The sequence below is a fragment of the Sebastes umbrosus genome, chromosome 24 (genome assembly GCF_015220745.1).
Source record: "Sebastes umbrosus isolate fSebUmb1 chromosome 24, fSebUmb1.pri, whole genome shotgun sequence".
Taxonomy (NCBI): domain Eukaryota; kingdom Metazoa; phylum Chordata; class Actinopteri; order Perciformes; family Sebastidae; genus Sebastes; species Sebastes umbrosus.
Window position 1 is genome coordinate 11,074,725 of NC_051292.1, and position 21,488 is coordinate 11,096,212.

A 21,488-nucleotide genomic window follows, 5' to 3' on the forward strand; every position below is an offset into this window, starting at 1 on the left:
ATATATATTTATATATGTGTGTGTGTGTGTGTGTGTGTTGTAGCTGCTACGAGCAGAGCTAGACGGGCAGTATGGCGGAGGAGGAGGGCTCCAGTGGGAACGAGTTAGAGGAACAATTCAAGAGTTTGTTGAGCCGCTTAAGTGAAGAAGATAGTGAACCTTTCTGCTCAGACTTCTGCAAGGTAAGCTGAAGTTAGTTGAGGAAGCTAACTTGTTAGCATTAGCTTCGAATCCCCTCCCCCAGAACTAACCGTTAGCATTAGCTAGCTAGTTAGCATCGATGCTAACGAGTCGTAGTCGCGTTAAAAAACTAATATATCACCGTAACGTGATGTAAACATGACGTCTGATAACCCTGCCTCTATTTAGTTTGATGTTCTCCAAACGTCCGAGTCAGTAAATCAGTCATTTGTTGATAATAAGTGTTAAAAGCACAGCTAGCAAGCTAACTCGGCTAACCGTTTGATTCCAACTGCACATTATTTTGCAAGTTAGCTTAGTTGGAACGTTTGAATGTTTATCAACTATGAAACACTGGACCACTTTTTCGCAACACGTTTGGTAGCTAATCAATTCAATTTTGCTTTATTGATCATGACTGTCAGGTGAACAATATTGCCAAAAGCGTCAATTCAATAATAAATAAAAATTTAAAAAAATAACAAAATCAAAACACACACACATATATATATATATATATATACAATTAATTGAGCAAATTACAATATATAGATATTTAAAAAGAACATGCATGTAAATGGAAGAAAACAATAAAGAAGTTATTAATGTTTGTTGTGTCAATAAAACAAACATACAAATTAAAAACAATAGATTGCAATATCAAAGGATAAATGTAAAAAACAACAAAACCATGAAGTAGAGGAGTATATAAAAGACAGAGTGTGAGAATCTATTATGTGTTGTTGTGGTTGTCTCTCAGGCTGTGACATGCACTGACATATCCTGCAGCTTCTATGGCGATGACACTATTTTCTCCAACAATAAGCTAATCATTTAACTAGTAAGGGATTTAGCTGACTTTAGCTAATCTCTATTAAGGTTTGTTATGCAATTAGCAGCCTGTATTATGAAGCATTTGCTTTAAAGCACCAACTTCGAATATGTTTAACTTGTTTTTATTAACCAGCAACAAGACATGTAGCTAATTATAAGTTATGATAAACCTTTATTAATCCCCGGAGGGAAATTCAGGTGTCAACATCAGCAAACATAGTGAAACACAGGAGAGGTATAGGTATACAAAAATTATAAAAGCAATAATAGAGATATAAAAGATACAGAGTGAATGGGTGAACATAGTGTGTACAGTCCGTCAATAAATAAATGTATGTACAATAAATAAATGTAATATGTGCAGTCTATAAAGTGATATATAGGATGTATAGTGAGTGTAAAGTGTGCCAGTGGTTAGAGTCCAAGATGGTTGCAGATAGTGCATGTTTAAAGTTCTTAAAGTCCTCATAGTTCTCATATGGGAGTCAGCCTTGGTTGTGGAGCCTGATGGCTACCAGCATGAAGGACTGACCCAGGTCATAGATGCACCTTTTGCAGTTATAACGTTACATAACATGATTCCTGGCCATTACAAGATGTCCTCACAACCCTGAAGCTGATGCTATAACGTTGAGATGAATGAAACCAGTCAGTACATCTCATGGAAAAGTGCATTTGAATGTCAATCGTCTGAGATTGTTGTCATAAACAGGGTTCTAGCCTAATTACTAAAACTGGGAAATACTCGAGTCCAGTGTTTCCTATTTGCATGCTATTCAAACTTTAAATTTGAGGTTTAGCTCTGTATGAAAACACAGTTTGGACCCTCATGAAGGTGAATTCTTAAAGCAGATAAGCTGCCAAACTGAAGTTGTGATGCTTCATATCTTTTCTGCAGTTTAATTTAGTAGGAAAACATTTTGTACTGATTTGGACAAAGGCCTGCCTGAGAACAACACTGTTGACAGTTTAACATTCACAGGATTCCAGTGATGCTCTAGAGTGGTGTCTTGGATCTCCACCATTAGAGGGCAACATAAGCACATTGTATTTCAGGGATTTGACGGGTCAATTGTAAGTTTGTATAGGAATACTCATCGATACACAGGAATAATCCGTGTACACCTTGAAATGTCCCATTTTGGTTGTGTACTGTAGTGAAATTGTGTTAAAGGGGAAAGCTGCAGGCGTAACTGTTCCAGTCCAAATGCTGTCTGTGCCAGATCTTTCATCACTGTATGATGAGTATTTGGTTTGAGTGATATAATAAAAAATGTTGCTCAGCCATGCGGATTATTCCCGTGTATCGATGAGTTAGGTAGCTGTCAGTCTCTTTTTTCAATGTTATCTACCAAACACCGGTATTGGTTGTAGGGCTCCAAGGTCTAAAAGCTAGGTCTCTGTCAATTATAAGAGTGGAAAAATATGCTGCTTTATGCAAATGTATGTATATAGATATTATTGGAAATCAAGTAACAAAACAATAACAGCTATTGTCCAGAAACCCTCACAGGTACTATGCAGTTAGCATAAAAAATCATAACATGGCAAACTCAACAGCTGTCAGTGTGTCAGTGTGCTGACTTGACTATGTCTTGCCCCAAACTGCATGTGATTATCATAAAGTGGGCATGTCTGTAAAGGGGAGACTCGTAGGTACCCATAGAACCCATTTTCATTCACATATCTTGAGGTCAGAGGTCAAGGGACCCCTTTGAAAATGGCCATGACAGTTTTCCTCGTCAAAATTAAGCGTGCGTTTGGAGCGTTGTTTAACCTCCTTTGCGAGCTAGTATGACATATATACAATATATATATACAATACTAATATGACTACAGCCTCTGAAAGAGGGAATAACGGCCAAGGTTGATTAAAAATCGCAAGTTGTGTTAATATTGCGTTAACTTTGACAGCCCAAAGATATTAGATTGACCTTGTTATAAAATGGAGAAAAGCAGGAATTCTTAATATTTGAAAGACTGAAAACCACATTCTTTTGCCATTTCTGCTGGAAAATGTATTAAAATACTTTGACTAATCGTTGGAGCTCCAAGTGCTTGGTATTGGTAACACTGCATAAATGCCACTAGGTTGAGCCTTGTTCCTGTTGCATCACCAATGTACCTATTGAAAACATCTAATATCGCTGCAGACTAGAGCTGTCTGTCCCATATACCATATTTTGAGCTTCGAAGCTTCGGTGAGAAATATTTCGAAGGTATTTGCAGCTTTGCGGCGTGGCTGACATGTTCTTCTGTGTCTCCATCTCCCCCGTTTCAGTGCCGCTGCTGCACAACTGTACACACGCACCTCTACACACTACAAACAGCGATATCCGCCTGATAATAAGCCCTACCGCAGACTCAAACATGCTAAATGGTACAAACATTTAATTGTCCTTGATCTCCTCTTTGTTTTGTCTTTTCCTCGTGCAGCTTGTGGAGGAGTACGCCTCTCACTGGCAGGTGCCGCTGCCTCGACTCAGGATCCTGGAGATAGCTCTCCGCTACTTCGCTGGAGCCTCCACCTTAAAAACAAACTGTGATCATGTGTCCCACACAGTCAGTAGTCTGGCCTTGTAAGTATGCAGACCCCTCCCTAAAGACTTGCCACAGATTTTACCTGCTGCTTTAAAACGGCAATGACAAATAAATCAAATGAAAGCAATGACACATTCCTCTATCAGTGTTTTTACATCCATGCAAAGAATTGGATTTCTGTGCAGATTATAGTTATAAAGTAGGTTTTAAAATGGGGATTTGTAGATCCAAACAATTTTTATCTCATTACAGGAGTGTTTTTGAGTTGCTGCTGTTCTTTGACCAGAAAGACTTCCATCAGGAGCCGCTGAAACACTTCGCTGTTACATTCCAGGTGAGCAGATCCTCTTCTCAACAGAACAATGTTTTTTATTGTGTGTGCTATACCTCTCAAAACAGTTGATTCTTTAAAGTTGTCTAGGACATTATTGTAATACAGGTCCGACTGATGGTGCTCTTAATGCTTTTTCAGGAATGTAACTCGGCTCTTGCGAGGCATCAGAATGTCCACTTGCTTCAGGTGGAGCGTTTGGTTCGGGGCGGTGGGCCTTGGGCCGGCCCAGCCTTACAGGCAATCCTCAGTGAATCCAGTTTACCTCAGAGTGAAGGTAGGTAACATGGTTGACATTGTAGTATACCCAACATTGATGTCATTACCTCTGTAACTGCTGATTACACTAAATTAGTTGGCAAAATATATAGTATATATTTTATGGCTCATGTTTAGGCATAAACCAAAGAGTTTGACTCCTGCTCCTCGAAAGCGGAGTTAATACCTTAACTTAAAGTGACTACGAGGAACTTTTAACTGGTCATGAAACAGTCTTAATTTAATACTGTTGACTTTATATCAGTGGTTCCCAACCTTTTTCCCTAAAGGACCCCTTTTCTGTCATTGAGTAAACCCCTGACTAAGTGACATATTTTATGGATATTTCATATTATATTAAATGCATAACAATAACAGTACAGAACAACTTATAAAATGTACAATTAACCCAAGTGGTAAACACAATATCTATTGGAAGTTTGTGTAAAACGAGCAATTTGGATGAATTTTGAGCAGATTATTTCCTGTGAATATTACATCAGAGATGAGTTTTCCTGCTATTTTTAGGAACTTAATTTCCGTCTGTACTGTTTTATTATTTTTATTTAATTTTTAACAATCACTCATACTTAATAGGCTTCTTTTTTTACAAATTCAGCATTTTCTTTCTCTCCCTGACACTTGACCATTGTTCTATTCTATTTCTAATAGAATAAGTTTATATCTTAAATAATAAACCAAACTGAAAAAAGTTTTCTCCACAGAAATTAATGAAATGCTGAGCTATAGGCAAGCTCTATATTTTTAAAAGAAGTTGTCTTACCCCTTAAAATCAAGAAGGCCTCGCGCCCCACCCCGTGAAGCTTTGCCGACCCCACTGTTCTATATGACCTACGTAAGTAAACGAGACATCAGCCAGTGGCTATTTCTATATTGTTATTCTTAACGCTCGTCATCTGTGCCTCCAGGCCCGATTCCGTACAAAATCACGCAGGTTCACCAGAAACTCCTTCAGCTCAGACTCCAGCGGGGCCTCCAGCAGCGACCAACAGATACAGATCCGGCTTAGCTGCCGCCTTTGACTGCTGGTCCTCGCTGGGAGCCGACACCACACTGTTGGAGGCCCAGGCCGTATTGCTGCAGTAAAATAATAGGTTTTCTAAAGGGACTCTGGTGCTCGGAAACACTTTTGTTCACAGGGATTGCCAAAATCTCCACAAAATTAAAGTTCCTCGTAGTATCTTTAAAAATAGTTTGTTCTCAGTGATTGTTCTTGTTCTGCTAATATCTGCAGCAGCGTCAAAGTAAACTAAAACTATATCTGCCTCTCTTCTGGCTTCTTGACCTCAGTGGATGGATGCATCAGCTCCGAGCTGCCGGTGTTCTTTGAGCTCCGGGTGCACTACCTCTTATCCTGTGAGCGGGTCAGTGAGGCGATGGCCCTGGCTAAGTGTTGTGCTGCGCATCCCACAGCAGGACAACACTTGTTCTTCCTCCAGGTCTACCTCACGTGGCTGTTCAAAACTTCACAGCATGACCGCCTGCATAAAGAGGTGGGTGGAGTGACTGTTGTATGCGGAAGACTGGCATGTCTTTCAGTCAAAATAGCGAGAATTTTCACTTCAGTCTGTTGTAACAGTTACTTAGCTACCACACAATTATACCAACTTTTTGTTTTTTATCTTTGGCCTAAACTTTGGTTGTCCTCTGATTTCAGGTTGCTGAATTTAATGGTAAAGATGCAGTACACATCATCTGCAGTTTGGAGTGTGAGGAAACGGATGAGTTGCTACTAGCCCTCAGCAGAGCCTTCCTCTCCCAGCAGCTCCTCAGGGGAGACATGTATTATTTGTAGTAAGTAAACTTAAATCTGATGCTAATGTTTTGAGAAGAACACCAACTGAAGCCTCCCTATTTAAGTAAGCATAAAGGTCCTCCTCAGAACGTATGTGGTAGTTGGCTGTGGTCTTTGCGGTGTGTTCAAGTGCAACTTTTGGAGCAAGATGAAGGTGACGTGAGGCGACGCAACTGGAGCCTTCGTCGCTGCTAGTTCTTTGATGCCGGGTTGGTGTGTCCCCAGCTTTAAGAACAACTTTTATCTTTGTTCTTTGCAGTGATCTTGTCTTCATTTGGAGTAAACTTCATAGTCGGTTGAATACATCCAAGCAAGCTCTACTTGAGGAGAGTCATCAGCTGATGCTGTCTGCCACCAATGTTAACTCAATCTTCCCGTTCATCAGAGACATACTGCAAGAGGTGAGACAGACATTTGAACAGCAGAAGTGTATATTTTATGTTTTATTTATGTATTGAATTGACATTTAACTGCTGTTTGCATCTCCTTAGCCGAGTGAAGATGGTATCGAGTTCTGCGTGGAGCTTTGTGCTAACGCCCTGGGGTCTTGCCGTCCCTGCGACGTCATCACCAAATCCCTAATCTACAAAACCATCGCCGGCCTGCTACCCAACGACCTGGAGGTTTCCCGGGTGTGTGCTCTGCTCGTCTTCTTCCTCGAACGCACCGTTGAGTCCTACAAGATGTTGTACCTCCTTTACATGCCTCCTGATCAGGAGTACCACGTGGAGTACAGCCCCATCAGAAATCACATTCGCTTTGAAACCCTGCAGGTAGAGCACCTTTTTAACCTTTTCCACTCCCACCCTCTTTTTCATAGACCCAATTTTGTCTTTTTTTAGGGGTGTACAGGGGATCTTTAGGGGGAGATAGCAGGTCAACAGTAAATGTCACATAGAAGTGGTGTACATCATCTGAAAGCTGGGAAACTGGAGATTAATTTGAGATGCAGCTCAGCACTGTGTGTCAAATTGTTCTAGTCATAAATCAGAAATAAATCATTATTAATTAAGATAAATTGTGAAAGTGTATAAGGGTTTAGAACATAATAATGGGGATGTATGTGATGGTCATTTCCATGCTCACTTGTGTCTCATAAGTTGTTGCAGCAATTTTTGGGTCGATACCATTTGTTACACAGATTTGGTGCTAAATTTAACCACTTTTTACATCTTGAGAATTGATAAAAATGATCAATAATCCCTCCAAAATACCACATTAAGACACCAAGACCTTGAGGAATACCATAGAAAAAGCCATGCTGGGATTTGGTATCAAAAACCTTTGACATTTGGTGATATCTGTACATTTTGCAGCGATTGGATGGCAAGCACTTCTGTTCTGGAAGCTGCTCAAAAACCCGCGTTATTGTCAACCTACCTAGGAAAACCATCCATCCTCTGAATGCTCTAGGTCTCTAGTTTGTAGTTGTAAAGTTTCATGAGGCTGTGATTATCTTAGAGGTCACCACAGGTCATTTTATACAGTGAGGTCAAGTTTCAAAAAACGGTCTTACTATAATGAAATGGCTACTATGGGGACTAACATCATCACACATGAATACAGTTGGGCTCATTGGATCCACAAGAGTCTCAGTTTTAGTGTGATACCCATTTTATGTAATTCAAGACTGTTTAGGGACCCCAGTATGCAGAAATATTCAAAAACATAATTTTAGAATAGGAGACAATAACACATTTGTACTGCATGCAAAAAACTGCATGTTTTTTGCCCCAAACTGCATGTGATTATCATTAAGTGGGCATGTCTGTAAAGGGGACACTTGTGGGTACCTATAGAACCCATTTTCATTCACATATCTTGAGGTCAGAGGTCAAGGGACCCCTTTGAAAATGACCATGACCGTTTTCCCTCGCCAAAATGAACGTTTGGAGTTTGGAGCGTTATTTTGCCTCTTTGACGACAAGCTAGTATAACATGGTTGGTACCAATGGATTCCTTAGGTTTCTAGTTTCATATGATAGCAGTAAAACTGTGCCCGCTACAACCTAAAAATTATATGAGTTATTATATAAAGTTATTATTGCGTTAACTTTGACAACCCTAACCTAAACATTTTATTTTCTCTCTCCTCAGTTCTTGAAGAAGGACCTGTGTTTTGACCCAGAGTTTTGGAACCTCATTGCTTTGCGGACAAACTGTTTGAAGCTGATGAGCGAGACGGTGGTCAGCGATGCCCTCGAAGAAATCATGGAGGACAAATGGATCCTGAGCTATTGCACCAAAGAGCCTGCTTTCCGATCACGTGCATCAGTATGTCAGAAAGCAAGAAAAAAGCGGCACCATGAAGAGGACAGTGAAGAGGATGCTGACAGTGCATCCAGGAGATTAAAGGTGGGCCCGGGCAGACCACGGCTAAATGTTGACCACACTATAAAGAAGAAAGGCAACCGGGGGTCATCATCTGAACCTTTGAGGCGTTCATTTTGGCAACAAGAGAGACTACAGGACAATGGGGAACTAAGACGCACAACACGACTCTCGGAGAAGAACCTACCAAAACGGAGGATTATGAAACCCAAGTGGCTTCTGGAAGACTCGGGAACTCTTGGAGAGAATAATGTTATTCCGAAGATCAAAAAACATGGGTTGAAACATCAAAAGGACCACGCATCCTCTGTCGAAAAGAGGTCTGAAACGGGTGAGCTCAAGAACAATGCAAATCACAATCCTTCAGTTAACTCTCATTTAATGGCAAGGGAAAACAACAGCAAGCACCGGAGAGGTTTTTCGTTGGAATCTCCTAAACCAGCAGCCTCTCCACAAGTAATTCTTGAGCTCTCCCTCCCAGACAATGAACTGATGGGAACGTTTACCGAGGACGCTTGCAACAGACAGAGGGGTTTCCCTCAAGTGCTTCTTTACAGACCTACATTGAAGGTTCCTGCCGCGTCTCAATCCTTGAAGACTGTACAACGCAAATTGGTGATTCTCAGAGCGCGGGATGCAGCGATGTTTGCACAGCAGTTGCACTGTTACGCTCTGCAGCAGAAAGGAAAAGGTAACACGCCGAATATTCAAGGTTCGGTATCAACAATCACACGCTCCTCTGTGCAAGGAAGTCCTCCAAAGGATCCACTCTGTGAAAAGCCTGCAGCTGAGGTGAAAGGTGGATTCACCTCTCAGACGCCAGCAGCAGCCGAAGCTACAAAATCCCCAGTCCTTCAAGCTCAAACTACAAAAGCAGTCTCACAAAAGACATTTTCAGGAAGAGAGCTCTCTGAGAAGTCTTCTGTTGAGATGAAAGTCACCAACGCGTCACAGACATCAGCAGAAACTGACCTTACAGAAGCCCCGATGGTAGATAAGGTCCTGCATGCTCCAACTGTTACTTCAGTTGGAGAGTTCTGTGAAGAGCCTGCTGTTGAGATGAAAGTCACTATTGCCTCAACAGCAGCTAATGTCACTCCATCCCCAGGTTTAGATAAGGTCTCTAAAGCTGTTAAGGACGCAGTTGAGGTTTCCCAAACCTCAACGGAGGACAACGATCAAATGGTAGTTACTGATAAAATCTCAAACATTGGAGCTGCTGATTCAACGCCCTCACAGTCACAAGATGTTCTTAAAGATGGGAAGCAAGATCTGAAGTCACTCTCTTCTCAAGCGGAAACTGTCAAAAACCCTGTAGCCCCAGAAGTGCTCGCCGCTGTCAGCAACAGCATTTCTGAGGTGACAGATGTTTCACTCTCAAAAGGACATGTGCCTTGTAAAAACGACACAAGTGGCGGAACAGTGGTCACTACGTCTACACCCACAGATCAGGACAGTATAAATGACATATCGGCTCTGACATTAGTGACAGAAATGGTTACTGAACTTGCACCTGAGGCACTTGCTCGAGATCTGGAGAATCACAAAGCTCCAGAGGGCAGCTCCTCCAAGGGGTCAACAGCTGGAAGTAAATCTAAAGCTCCTCGCAAATTACACTCCAGATCCAGCTGCTCTATAGCTGCAGACGTGCAAGGGAAGGAAGAGGGAACTCGGGATGTTGCTCCAGAAACGCCTGAGGACCCTGAACTCCCGGAATCAGAGGAATCCAAGGTGGAGTACTGTACCTTCTGCAACAAGGACTTTAAGGGAAGTCGCCTTGTACCACACGCTTTGTTCCACTATCGTAAAGATGAGTGCATGTTCTGCGGGGTGATGTTCAATGATAACATTCTGGCCATGAGGCACCTGTCTGACCATATTGAAAAGCTAAAGAGGAGCAAAGATTCCGCTGGTAACAATGCCCAAGAAAACTGCGTCTTTGAGACCAAAGATATCTCCACATCTAAGACCTCCGCCAAAGCAAAGACCACAAACGTGTCCTCTGGGCGCCGTAGTCGTGGGAGACCGAGGAAATCTACACACTGTCCTAAATCATTGAGCCTTCCAGAGTCAAACCCATCTGGGTCCAGACAGTTGAGATCCAGTGGCAAGCCAGTGGATCAACCTTTACGTGAAAAGAAAGAAAACGCGTTGAAGCACCTTGATAGTAAAACTCCTGTCCACAAGATAAATGGGCATATTGGCAAAAAGAAAGAGCTTGACAGACCGAAAAAGGACGCCTTGAAGTCAGAAGCTAAGCGGCCACTTAAACAGCAGGAGATCTCTCAAAAAAGAGCAAAGGATGGAGCTGAGAGATTGCAAGAAAACCAAGATGTAGAGATGGAGTCACCTGCAGCATCAGCGTCGGTAGACAAAGGGCTCAGCTCCAAGGCGACAGAATCAGTGCAGGTCCTGAAGAAAACCACAAAACGGAAAGTTGTTGAAGAGAAAAATCTGGAGCCACAAGAAAAACTTTGCTGTCCTGTGGAGGGTTGCGGCTGGTCTACAGACCCGTCCAAAAACCGCGTTGCAGTCCTTTACCACGCTCTCGACGATCACTACGGCGAGGTCAAACCTTTAGAGCTAGCCTTCCGTGTGGGAAACAGCAAATGTAATAGCTGCATGAGGGTCATGTTGAGTTTTGAACACTTTCAGCACCACGTCGAAATACACAGACTCCTTCCTCGGCATCCCTGCCTTCATCAGGGTTGTACCGCCAGATTCAAAAGTGGACCGGAAATGAGGCGCCACACCAGGAGGCACAGTCCACTGCAGGCAGTGTGCTGCCTCCCTGGTTGTTCTCAGCTATTTATTTGTCTCTGGGCACTGAACCTTCATGAAAGAGAGCACTATACTGCCAAACCCACTAAACCAGACAAGAACACAAACGAACAAACGGGTGACAAACAGGATAACACACCGAATGGGAAGAAACAACCGGATCGCAAGCCAGAAGACGCAACTGTAAATAAGACTGCGAGTGTAAAGGATGCTCGTAAATTAAGAGGAGAAGCTTCACATAATTCAACAGGAAAACATGTTCAGGCTCCTCTTCCCACCACTGTCAGTGCATCTCCGTTGAAAGAGGAGTCAAAAGAACGAAATGAGACCAAGGATTCACACGTCTTGAAGAATCTTTCCAACAAGGACACCTCCGCGCAGCCCACTGGCCCTAATCTGAGATTAAGGCAAAAGTTGAGAAAAGTTACAAATACAATCCAAAGTCACAAAGTCATCTCATCATCATTAAAACGGAACAACAAAGTAAGGCACAAGGTCAAGGAAAAGCAGGTCAAAGTGAACACAAAAAGTCCCAAAAGAAGAGGGCGTCCTCCGAAGTCAAAGGAAGCTGTGCATGATGAGAACACCACTGCTGGTCAAAACAATCAAACTGTAGTCGTAGAAAAAACTGCTCTGCTTGTAAGCCCCCCTAAAGCAGAAAAGGCAGAAAGCTCAACACAAAGCGGTAACTCTGCGCCAGATGTCCCAGCTGACGGCTTAAATGTGAGAACTGCACCACCCACCACCTCAGGAGAGAAAAAATCTGCTTTGGAAAAGAAGTCAAAATCTGTAGACCAGCAGGTTGAGGCTAAAGCAGCAGTAGAGAGCTCTCCTGATATGGAAGGAGAAGCTAAAGAAGGAGGAAGCATCCCTGCTGCCACAGCTAGCGGTTTAAATGAACCGACTTCTAAAGAGAGAACACAGAAGAAGAAGAAAGCAAGTCAGAAGCGCAAGAATGTTCTGAAAGAAGGTGACACAAAAATTGTCAAGAAAAAACGCAAAGTTGATGTTCTGAAAGAAGGTGACACAAAAATTGTCAAGAAAAAACGCAAAGATGATGTTCTGAAAGAAGGTGACACAAAGATTGTCAAGAAAAAACGCAAACATGATGTTCTGAAAGAAGGTGACACAAAAGTTGTCAAGAAAAAACGCAAAGATGATGTTCTGAAAGAAGGTGACACAAAAATTGTCAAGAAAAAACGCAAAGATGATGTTCTGAAAGAAGGTGACACAAAGATTGTCAAGAAAAAATGCAAAGATGATGTTCTGAAAGAAGGTGACACAAAAATTGTCAAGGAAAAATGCAAAGATGAGGGTGTTCCACCAGCAAAAACTGAACCGCTGGCTGAGGTGAATGCGGAGGTGGTGGAGAGCCCTGGTTGCTCTGTGGTGATGAACGGACAAGCAGCGAAGGAAGACGTCAATTCGACAGCGCCCAACGACGCTCTCCCAGAGGACAGACCAAAGCCATACATGCGTCTGCCGCCTACAGCGTACTTGGACGAGAAGTACATCACCATGCCAAAACGAAGGAAGGAGCTCTCCTTCTTCCAGCGATGTTCCCACTGTTTTGCGACGTTCTCCAGCGCCGAGGAGCTGGAGAGTCATCTCCAGCTGCAGACGTGCTCCAACCTCTTTGGATTTGACTCCGATGACGAGGGTGAGTCTTTTATTATTGGAAAGTTCAGTGAGTTGAATTAAATTTGAATCATGTTAACACCACTTTTGTTTTGCCCTGATATTCAGGCCACCTCAAGACACATTTTGACAGACGCATTTTAGTCTCCCGTCGCTGTCGCTCGATATAACTGTCGTCATATTTTCTCAATTTAGATAGTTTGGGCTCTAGCCTCTTCATTTTGCTCTCGAAGTTCAACAGGATGATGTATTTAATTTTAAAATGTAGCCCAGAAAATGTTTGAGCAGCCCTACAACGAAGTACTCTAGTATTGATTCAGGGCGATGGGAGAACATGTTTCTTTGTTTGATAACTTTGAACACACTGAACTGCATTCTTCAGAGTGTTTTTACCACTGTGACCACCAGCAGCCCTCGTCACACGTCATGTTGCGTTTTCATACGTCAGTGGACTAATTTGCCTAATTTGTGGGTCTTTGGACTGCTATTGAGACAAAGACAACAGTGGGCTAGAGGGACCTTTTTAAGTTCCTTGAAAAGTAGTTCCAGGGGCTAAATGTGCTGACTTTTGATACGCTCTCCATTCAAAAAATATCTTGGGGATACGTAATTGTGTTGTCCTCAAATCAGTGTTAATTGTGGCAGCTATTTTAGATTTAATCTTAGTCTTAACACGACATTGCTTATTAGCTTTAGTCACATTTTTGTCATTTTTATCCTTCACAGTTTCAGTTGCCGAAAAGTCATTCGATTTTAGTCAAAATGTTTTCTCTCAATTTTTTTTAAAATGTAATCTTAGTCCTGTTTAGTCATCAAATTCTGTCATTTCAGTCAAATTTATTTTGCATAAAATTGTATCTCATCATTATCTGATGAAGAACACAGGTTGAATGATTAAGAATGCAGCTTTGCAGTTAGTCTGAGTCCTCCTGACGCCCCCACCGGTCCGTTATGAGAGCCAATCCGCCTACCCAACATGTAAAAATATGCGTTACTCAACCACCTGAACCCGACCCGCAGACCGCCAACTTTATTCATTATTGTAGCACAACTGACGTTAGTGTTTAATGACTTATCGTGCCTTCTCGTCAACGTCTCGACCTAATCATGAAATAAAAGGCAGTTGATGAACATATTTCATTATAGTTTAACTATATTAACACTGCCTCAAATATAACACAACCCCCACTTTTCAAACTATAAATATATTGTCCTGTATTGGGGCCAATATGGTGATAAATAATGCAAGCACAGAAGCTAAATTTGTTAACCCGTGGTATTGATGATGTGTCATTATTCTCTCTTTTTTTTTGTATGTTTCAGGCAGCAGTTTAACATACTAATGAAGTGAGTTGACGTTTTGGACGCATAATAAACGGACCTGCTAGGAGCCCCCGGACGGATCATACCTCAATGGATCAGTGCTCTCTGGATGTTCGCCGTCGGGAGACTGAAAGGGGTTTACCTGACTTCCACTGCAGCATGTGCCTGTAACGCAGACACAGAACACGTGAAATAGCCAATTAAAGACAACTGAACTGAATCCCAGTCAGACCGTCGGCAGAACAGCTAGTACTGAAGTGCCTGCTCTGGAACCGCCGTGCTGTTTCCAGCTGCTTCACCTGGAGATTAAGAACTGTGGCTTAATAAAGACTGGACTCTAAAAAAGCTGTGAAAACAAGACGACAAGGCTGCTCCTGCTATCACTAGGATACATATTTTATCAGTAAGCCATATAATGCTTAATAATTGTTTGCTTTTTTTGCACTCTTTTCATAAGATTTCTTTCCGCTTAAATGATGGGGATTGTACAACGAACGAAGCACCTGAAAGTCACCCTATTCTAACACCCTGCGTATAGTTTTCTAAACTTTAAAAAAAGTTGTTGCTGTATCGGAGTCTTCTTTGGGGAAATGTTATGTATAATTGTTTAAAATCTTCTATCCATATGGGCTCGATATGGTCTGTGCTTGTCCTGACCACGAGTAACCAGTAGGGGGCAGTGTGCACATGTTCTTTTTTTCCTCCTGCGAAGCATAAGATGTTATTTGCTCTTTTTTTGGCAGCACAAAGATTTCTACATACAAAGCTGCTCCACTGTATTTATCACTGGACGGACTCCACTTCCTCTCACATCCATCAAGCTGTATTTCTTTTAGCAATAACTAAACATGCTTTGTCTATTATTCGCCGTCAGTGGAGCAGCCGTCATTCTGTCTTACATCAAATCTCACGTTAAACAGATTTTTATCTTTACTCAACTGTTCAGTGATTTCTCTTTTTAGGGGACGTTCTCTCTGCTTCAAAGAGAAACTCACAAAGTTTTTAAGTGTCCCCGGGAGGCCGCGCCAGTCTTTCACAAGCAGCAACAGGTTATATTTATTGTTGTATATGTTTCATTTTCTATCTTTTGTAAATATTTGAAGAGTTTCAATGGCTTATTATATAAAAGGGGTGTCGGAGCCGGGTTTATATTTTGTTCTTGAATTAAAAATTGAAATGGCATCTATTCTGTTCTTTAAAAATGATATCTGATACGCCAGAGAAGTGTTTTCATCAGAGGAATGAGCAGTTTATTTAACAGATAAGACAGCCGTATTGGACAGTGCTGCAGAGGTAGAGAAATTTTTTTTTTTGCAATCCAACATTTGAATAAAAGCTGTACCCCATTGCCAAGTGTGCATAACCCAGCAAAAACGGTTCCATGCTGTTACTCGTGATGTTGCAATCTTTGAATTTAAATACCATTTTGCTTATTTGAAAAGGAGCTGGACCCACAGCTGCAGTCAGAGGACCTCCACCAGCTGTTGGCTCTCACTGCCTGAACTTCATGGACATTTCAGGGTAATTTTCTGACATGATTTAAGCACATTGTTATCAAATAAATACCATTTATCCTTAATCATAGATTAAATATGTTTGAGGAAGCTGCTCAGCCATGAATCATGCACTGTAATGAGCTAATGATGAGGCAGATATGCAGACGGTCACCAAAGGGCCAGACAGAAAGCCGATCTCTCTGTTTTCCATCTGAGTCAATATTGTTTGTTGTGGTAGACGCAGACAGAGGAAGAGAGAGAGAGAGAGAGAGAGAGACTGACGAAGAGGAGGGAGACAAAGAAACAGGAGACCGCAGGAAGAGTCAAGTTCCTACCCACAGGTGTGTGCTGAGGGGTTGAGGTGCTATTCACCAGATTGTCATTTGAAACATGAGAAACATGCATTTTCTAATCCTCTAACTGCCAGGCAGCTCACATGCAATAGGGTTTTTTAAAGGAGCAGTGGCATTTCAAACGTAATGCAGAGAACTTACATTCTACAATAACCTATATTACTTGTAATGGATTTTTACGACAACATTTTACTGTTTTTATGTTTAAAATTTAGGGTTGTCATCGTTAAAAATATTTAATCACAATTAGTCATATGATTTTCCATAGTTAATCGCGATTAATCACATTTTTTATCTGTTCAAAATGTACCGTAAAAGGAGTTTTGTAAAGGTTTTAATACTCTTATCAACATGGGAGTGGGCAAATATGATGCTTTATGCAAATGTATGTATATATTTATTATTGGAAATCAATTAACAACACTAAACAATAACAAATATTGTCCAGAAACCCTCACAGGTTCTGCATTTAGCATAAAAAATATGCTCAAATCATAACATGGCAAACTGCAGCCCAACAGGCAACAACAGCTGTCAGTGTGTCAGTGTGCTGACTTGACTATGACTTGCCCCAAACTGCATGTGATTATCATAAAGTGGGCATGTCTGTAAAGGGGAGACTCGTGGGTACCCATAGAACCCATTTTCATTCACATATCTTGAGGTCAGAGGCCATGACAGTTTTTCCTCGCCAAAATTTAGTTTTTCTTCAATGTATACAAACAAAAAATGTAACTATGCACACAATTCTGAAAACTTGAAGCTCATGCACATAGAAATATCATTTTTCTGTTCTTTTTCTATGTGCATGTATCAACAAAAAGACTAAACTCTCAGCACAATCTTATTGTTTTCACTTAAATAGAAATTCTAAATCAACCAGTACTGAAATCTTAAGGATTGCCACTTTAAATGACAAAATAAGATGTGAAATTGTGTTATTTTATAAATAATATAACATACAGTAGATGCTTTTTATATTCCTTGCAGGTTGTCGCTGCCAGTGTACTTAAACAAAAATAATATTCAACATTAACAAAACAAGGACACAAAACATCAGTCTGACAAGGCTTTTAATCAATACTTCAAAACTACTTTAAATATTTAATAGTAGCCTGATAAAAGAATATTACGTCTAACATTTATTGTATTTTTCAGCCCTAAAATCATTGTTTTTTTTAAAGCTTTATAGTATCGCCTAAAATGAATCTTGCAGTGCAGGAAAAATGTACAATTAAAAACATAAATCTCCATAATAATTAAAAACTGCTGGAATACAAAGACATGTACATAGTTTCATTGCAAAACAATATTTAGTTATGATAGTGACTTAAATACAGTATTTTACAACTACATATGATTCCGTTTTCAACATTTTTAAATATGAAACAGATTTAAAATATTTACAAATAATATTACTTAGAGTGTGTAAAGTTAAATTATTAGAGGATCTAGAGCTGTACCCAAGTGTTACCATCAGTTGCGATTCATCTTGAAAGAGCAGCACTACAGTCGAGGCAAGTAGAAACTGGAGAGTATAATAGCTGTTTGGGAGGGTTTAAATTAGCGTTTAATTGAACAGAGTCTGGCATTAAACCTCTTCTCTCTTGGAAGGCAACATTACATGCAAAATAAATCCTTCAACCTCTCAAACATCTCATGACTGCCAAAGTGCCTACAGCTTACTTAATCTCAAAAAAAAATTTGCATAGAGTCTGGTCTGTCATTATTTTATTCCACTTTCCATTTCACACAGTCACGAGTGGTGTCTCTGCAGCTTGGATATCTTGCTCAAACACGTTGCTGGCTCAGAGTCTGATTGGTCCATCCCGCTCCTTGCTGTCATGCTTTCAGGCAGGTCCCATAGAGTCAAATATCTCTCCTCGTTTTCTCTTTGGCTGAGATTACTCCCACTTTTACGAGTTTTACTGCATACGGATGTCTGTTTTGGCGTTTTTGTTTCACTAGGAAGCCCTCCCAGAGCACAGACAGCATTAATAAAACTCCTCCAAGTGCTGCTGTTGTAAGCCAGTACATGTACATGCGTAGTTCCACCGTCCTGCCCTCCTGTCAAGAGGCACTTCCTCCTTAATTCCCCCTTTGTTTTCAGGCCAAAAGCCTCCTGTTGAAGGGACATAACCTGCAGTCTGTGATTGGTTAATTCCACTCAGGCCTCATGTAGTTGGGGATGCACTGGCAGACTTGGTGGCTGTAGTAAAAACCGGCCTGGCACACGCGTCGGGGCTTTCTGCATGGGAACTTGTAGCAACTAGATAGAGGGGGAAGATGGGAGGGAAAGAAAATAAAGTGCAGGGAAGGAAGACAAAAAAGATGCATGAGTTGAAAGATGTTTTGGTGGAGGGAAAGAAAGGGTGAGGTTGAGAGAGAAGGAATAAAAAGAAGGCACAGGGGAGATTAGATGAGTGCTATCAATTATTCAGATCTTCACATCCCTTTTGGATAAAACCCCCTGATCCAAGTTTTGCGTGCATCAAACGATTCTGTGCGTGAGAGGAAAAGGGAGTATATCTCCAGAGAGGGGAGGAATATGGCCGAATTCTGGGAACTCGCTGCTTCAAAATCACAGTAGGTGTATTGTCTTCCCGTGCACCACCTCCTGTGACCAGATGTTGAATCAAAAATAGTTAAAAATATGAAAAGAATGATGGTAAAAGGTTGAATACTAATGTCCCATACTGTGTTAAAGAGCACCAGCAATTCAAAAATCCCACTTTAAAGTATACTCTCAGTGGACTGCTAGTTTCAAACTAGTGATTTAATAAATCAGTCTGCACCGTTAAAACCTAAAAAGTGTCTGAGCTAGGAAGCTCTGAGAAACTCTGACATAGAAAGGTCATATGTGTATACGTTGGTGAACTTTCCCACATGTGTAAACCTCCGATTAGAAATCATATCAAAGCTCGTGTCTGCCTACGTGTTTTTCCCCGTCACTCCATCTGTCTCTGAGCCCGTCTGCTCACTGTCATCAAGTTCACCCAGTCTCCCCGTCTGCCTCCCTGCAGGCCTCTCGGGTCAGAGGGAGGTTGATCTCTCGCATGCTGGCTGTGGGAACCGCGACACGCATGCAACCGCGGGCGAATGTTTTGGACACCATGTGTCCATAAAAGGTCATGTGGAAACATGTGAGCGAAAGAAAACGAAGGGAAGAACGTTTTTCTTTTTCGAGTTTGGAATGTATGATATGTCCATTGAGAGTTTGCGTGCTTTCTCCCTCTTCAACTCTCTCAAAGCTCTGGTTCTCACTCTCTCCTCACCCCTTTTCTCTCGCAGGGCTCCCCGGGTGAAGGCTTGTGATGGCACCCCAAGGGCCAGGGACCAGTTCGCACCAGTATAAGCCACTGGTTCAGGTAACTCCTGATGAACTGACGTGCAGAAACGCTGCACTTGAATTTGGAAAAATTGGGAAGTAGTGGTGAAAGAAGTATCCTATAAGTACTAATACCACTGTGTAAAGATACTCTGTTACAAGTAAAAGTCCTGCAATCAAAATCTTACTTGAGTACAGAAGTATTTGCATCAAAATATACTTAAAGTAAAAGTACTTGTTGGGAAGAATTGTCCCGTTCAGAGAGTTTAAATTGTTGTATATTGTATAACCCAGAAACTGTCCTGTCCTTAGCTACAGTTCCAAAACACTGAGTTATAGCTTTAAAGAGTGAGCTAATATGTGGAACCGCCAGAGTGACTCAGTAACTACAGACTATAGTTTACCAGCTAACACCCAGGCATTATCAAAACACACAAATATCCAAAATATTATTGAAGAAAGTGCACATTTACGAGTAAAATCCTGCTCTTAAATCAATTGTGCTGAATCAATTATGTCATTATTGCCAGTTCCTTTTGAAAAAGAAGTAAAGTATACTTTATGTTGAAAGTATATTAATATCAATGTACTATTAGTACACTTATAAGTGTACAAAAAGAAGTATACTTATTGTCAAAAAGAAGTAAACTTATTTTATGATGTAAACTTACGTAAGTTCAAGTATATTTCCCAAGTATCCTTTATCTGGAAAGTATACTAATATCAATGTACTAGTAGTACACTTCTAAGTGTACTACTTCAATACTTCTTGGGACTAAATTGGCCCACTTTTTAGTTAAGTATACTTTAAACTTTGCGTACACAACTAGTTTACATCTAAGTTTTACTTTGTGCTTTAACTATACTATAGGTATACTGTTAGTTTACTTACTTACTTACTTATATACTTGTAGCCCACTTTTTAGTTTATGAAAATCATTTTAAAGTATACTCTTAGTAAACTACTAGTTTAATAGTTTTTATATTTGCAAGTATGCTTGTATATACTTGTAGCCCACTTTTTAAGTTAAGTATACTTTAAGTGTAAGAGTAGTAAACTTTGAGTACACAACTACAACGTTTTATTTTGAACTGCAACTATACTGTGAACTATACTACAAGTGAACTTATAGGTATACTGTTATATACTTGTAGCCCACTTTTTAGTTTATGAGAGTACACTTTAAAGTATACTCTCAGTGAACTATTAGTTAAATCGTTTTTATACTGCCAGTATTCTTGTATATACTTGTAACCTTTTACTGTGGGTTTACATCCGGTCATGGATTTTTTATTTTATACAACCGTGGAAAAGAGGAACCACCTACTCCAATGAATTGTTGTGACGCAGGCTTGGAAACCAGAATGACATAGTATTTTTTTTTTTTTAGAATTGAAGTGAATACACACACCATTTTCAGCATTATGCGATGTAGTGTTTTTTTCAACTCTTAGATGTCATTAGAACTATTTCTATTCTAAAACTTTTCAACCTAAACTCTTCAGACCTGTTTCATAGTTTCAATTTGAACCATGTTAAGATAAGATGAGACAATCAGCTGGTAAATTTGCATTCTTATTGAATGTTAATACCACTAATATATCTTTAAACAGATAATGATTGTATTTAAATTGCATTTGGACTCAACTTGACAGCATTTATAGCCTACATTTCAAGTAATAGATCTTAGAAGCTTTCAGAAAATGACAAAAAAAAAACGTCACAAGACATAGTCCTAATAAATCTACACATTTAAACTTCCCAGTCTAAAGCTTCAACTTAGAAATAATCAACTTATTGCTGTGTGTCACATTCATATCTAAGTTTCTATTGGCCCAAAGGAAATATCATCTTTGACATCATTGACCGATTGTTATTGTTTTTCGGCTTAGTGCAGAGACCCAGATTTTGGATATTTGGGAGGAACAAGAAGAAAAGACTGCAGAGCTGAGAGGGAGGAATAGGCTTGAAACCATGACGAGGACGGACTCCTGTCCCTATTGTGCGCTTACCTGCAGGAGTTGGGGTTAAACCTTTTGCCCTGCCGCAGACACGACTGAGGACTCTCCCTGCACTGACACAGGCAGGTGTCGGGGTTCAGGGGCTGGTTCCCGGGACACTCTGCGGCGCACACGCAGCCGCACAGCTCCTCGTCCCACCGCTGGCCGGTAGGGCACAACTTCCCCTCGCCTTGACCTTCACACTGGCAATTACCTGAGAGAAGAAATCAGTCATATTATGGGTAACAAATCATTTTACAGATCCACAAATTACTGC

The 21,488-nt window shown here is 40.8% G+C and overlaps 2 protein-coding genes across 10 annotated transcripts in view; one reads left to right on the plus strand and one right to left on the minus strand.

The window, feature by feature from the left end:
- Positions 1-21,488, plus strand: part of LOC119483338 — a 22,305-nt gene continuing 817 nt past the window's right edge. Inside the window, exons 1-15 of one of the 9 annotated variants that reach the window (XM_037761363.1) lie at positions 1-182; positions 3,451-3,593; positions 3,808-3,889; positions 4,028-4,163; positions 5,456-5,658; positions 5,823-5,959; positions 6,220-6,361; positions 6,452-6,733; positions 8,058-12,297; positions 12,349-12,732; positions 14,034-14,436; positions 15,476-15,554; positions 15,768-15,870; positions 19,174-19,250; positions 21,109-21,241. In XM_037761363.1, coding sequence (XP_037617291.1) covers positions 72-182; positions 3,451-3,593; positions 3,808-3,889; positions 4,028-4,163; positions 5,456-5,658; positions 5,823-5,959; positions 6,220-6,361; positions 6,452-6,733; positions 8,058-12,297; positions 12,349-12,732; positions 14,034-14,053 — 5,880 coding nt within the window. In that variant the 5' untranslated portion in view covers positions 1-71 and the 3' untranslated portion in view covers positions 14,054-14,436; positions 15,476-15,554; positions 15,768-15,870; positions 19,174-19,250; positions 21,109-21,241. Of the gene's footprint in view, positions 183-3,450; positions 3,594-3,807; positions 3,890-4,027; positions 4,164-5,455; positions 5,659-5,822; positions 5,960-6,219; positions 6,362-6,451; positions 6,734-8,057; positions 12,733-14,033; positions 15,408-15,475; positions 15,555-15,767; positions 15,871-18,905; positions 19,022-19,133; positions 19,251-21,103; positions 21,242-21,488 lie in introns of those variants that run through there. The other 8 variants (XM_037761362.1, XM_037761356.1, XM_037761355.1 and 5 more) reach the window with 8 other exon arrangements.
- LOC119483339 (vascular endothelial growth factor C-like) overlaps positions 17,498-21,488 on the minus strand; it is a 15,261-nt gene continuing 11,270 nt past the window's right edge. Inside the window, exons 7-8 of the mRNA XM_037761365.1 lie at positions 21,224-21,425; positions 17,498-18,151 (exon numbers count right to left, since the gene is read on the minus strand). Coding sequence (XP_037617293.1) covers positions 18,040-18,151; positions 21,224-21,425 — 314 coding nt within the window. The 3' untranslated portion in view covers positions 17,498-18,039. The remainder of the gene's footprint in view (positions 18,152-21,223; positions 21,426-21,488) is intronic.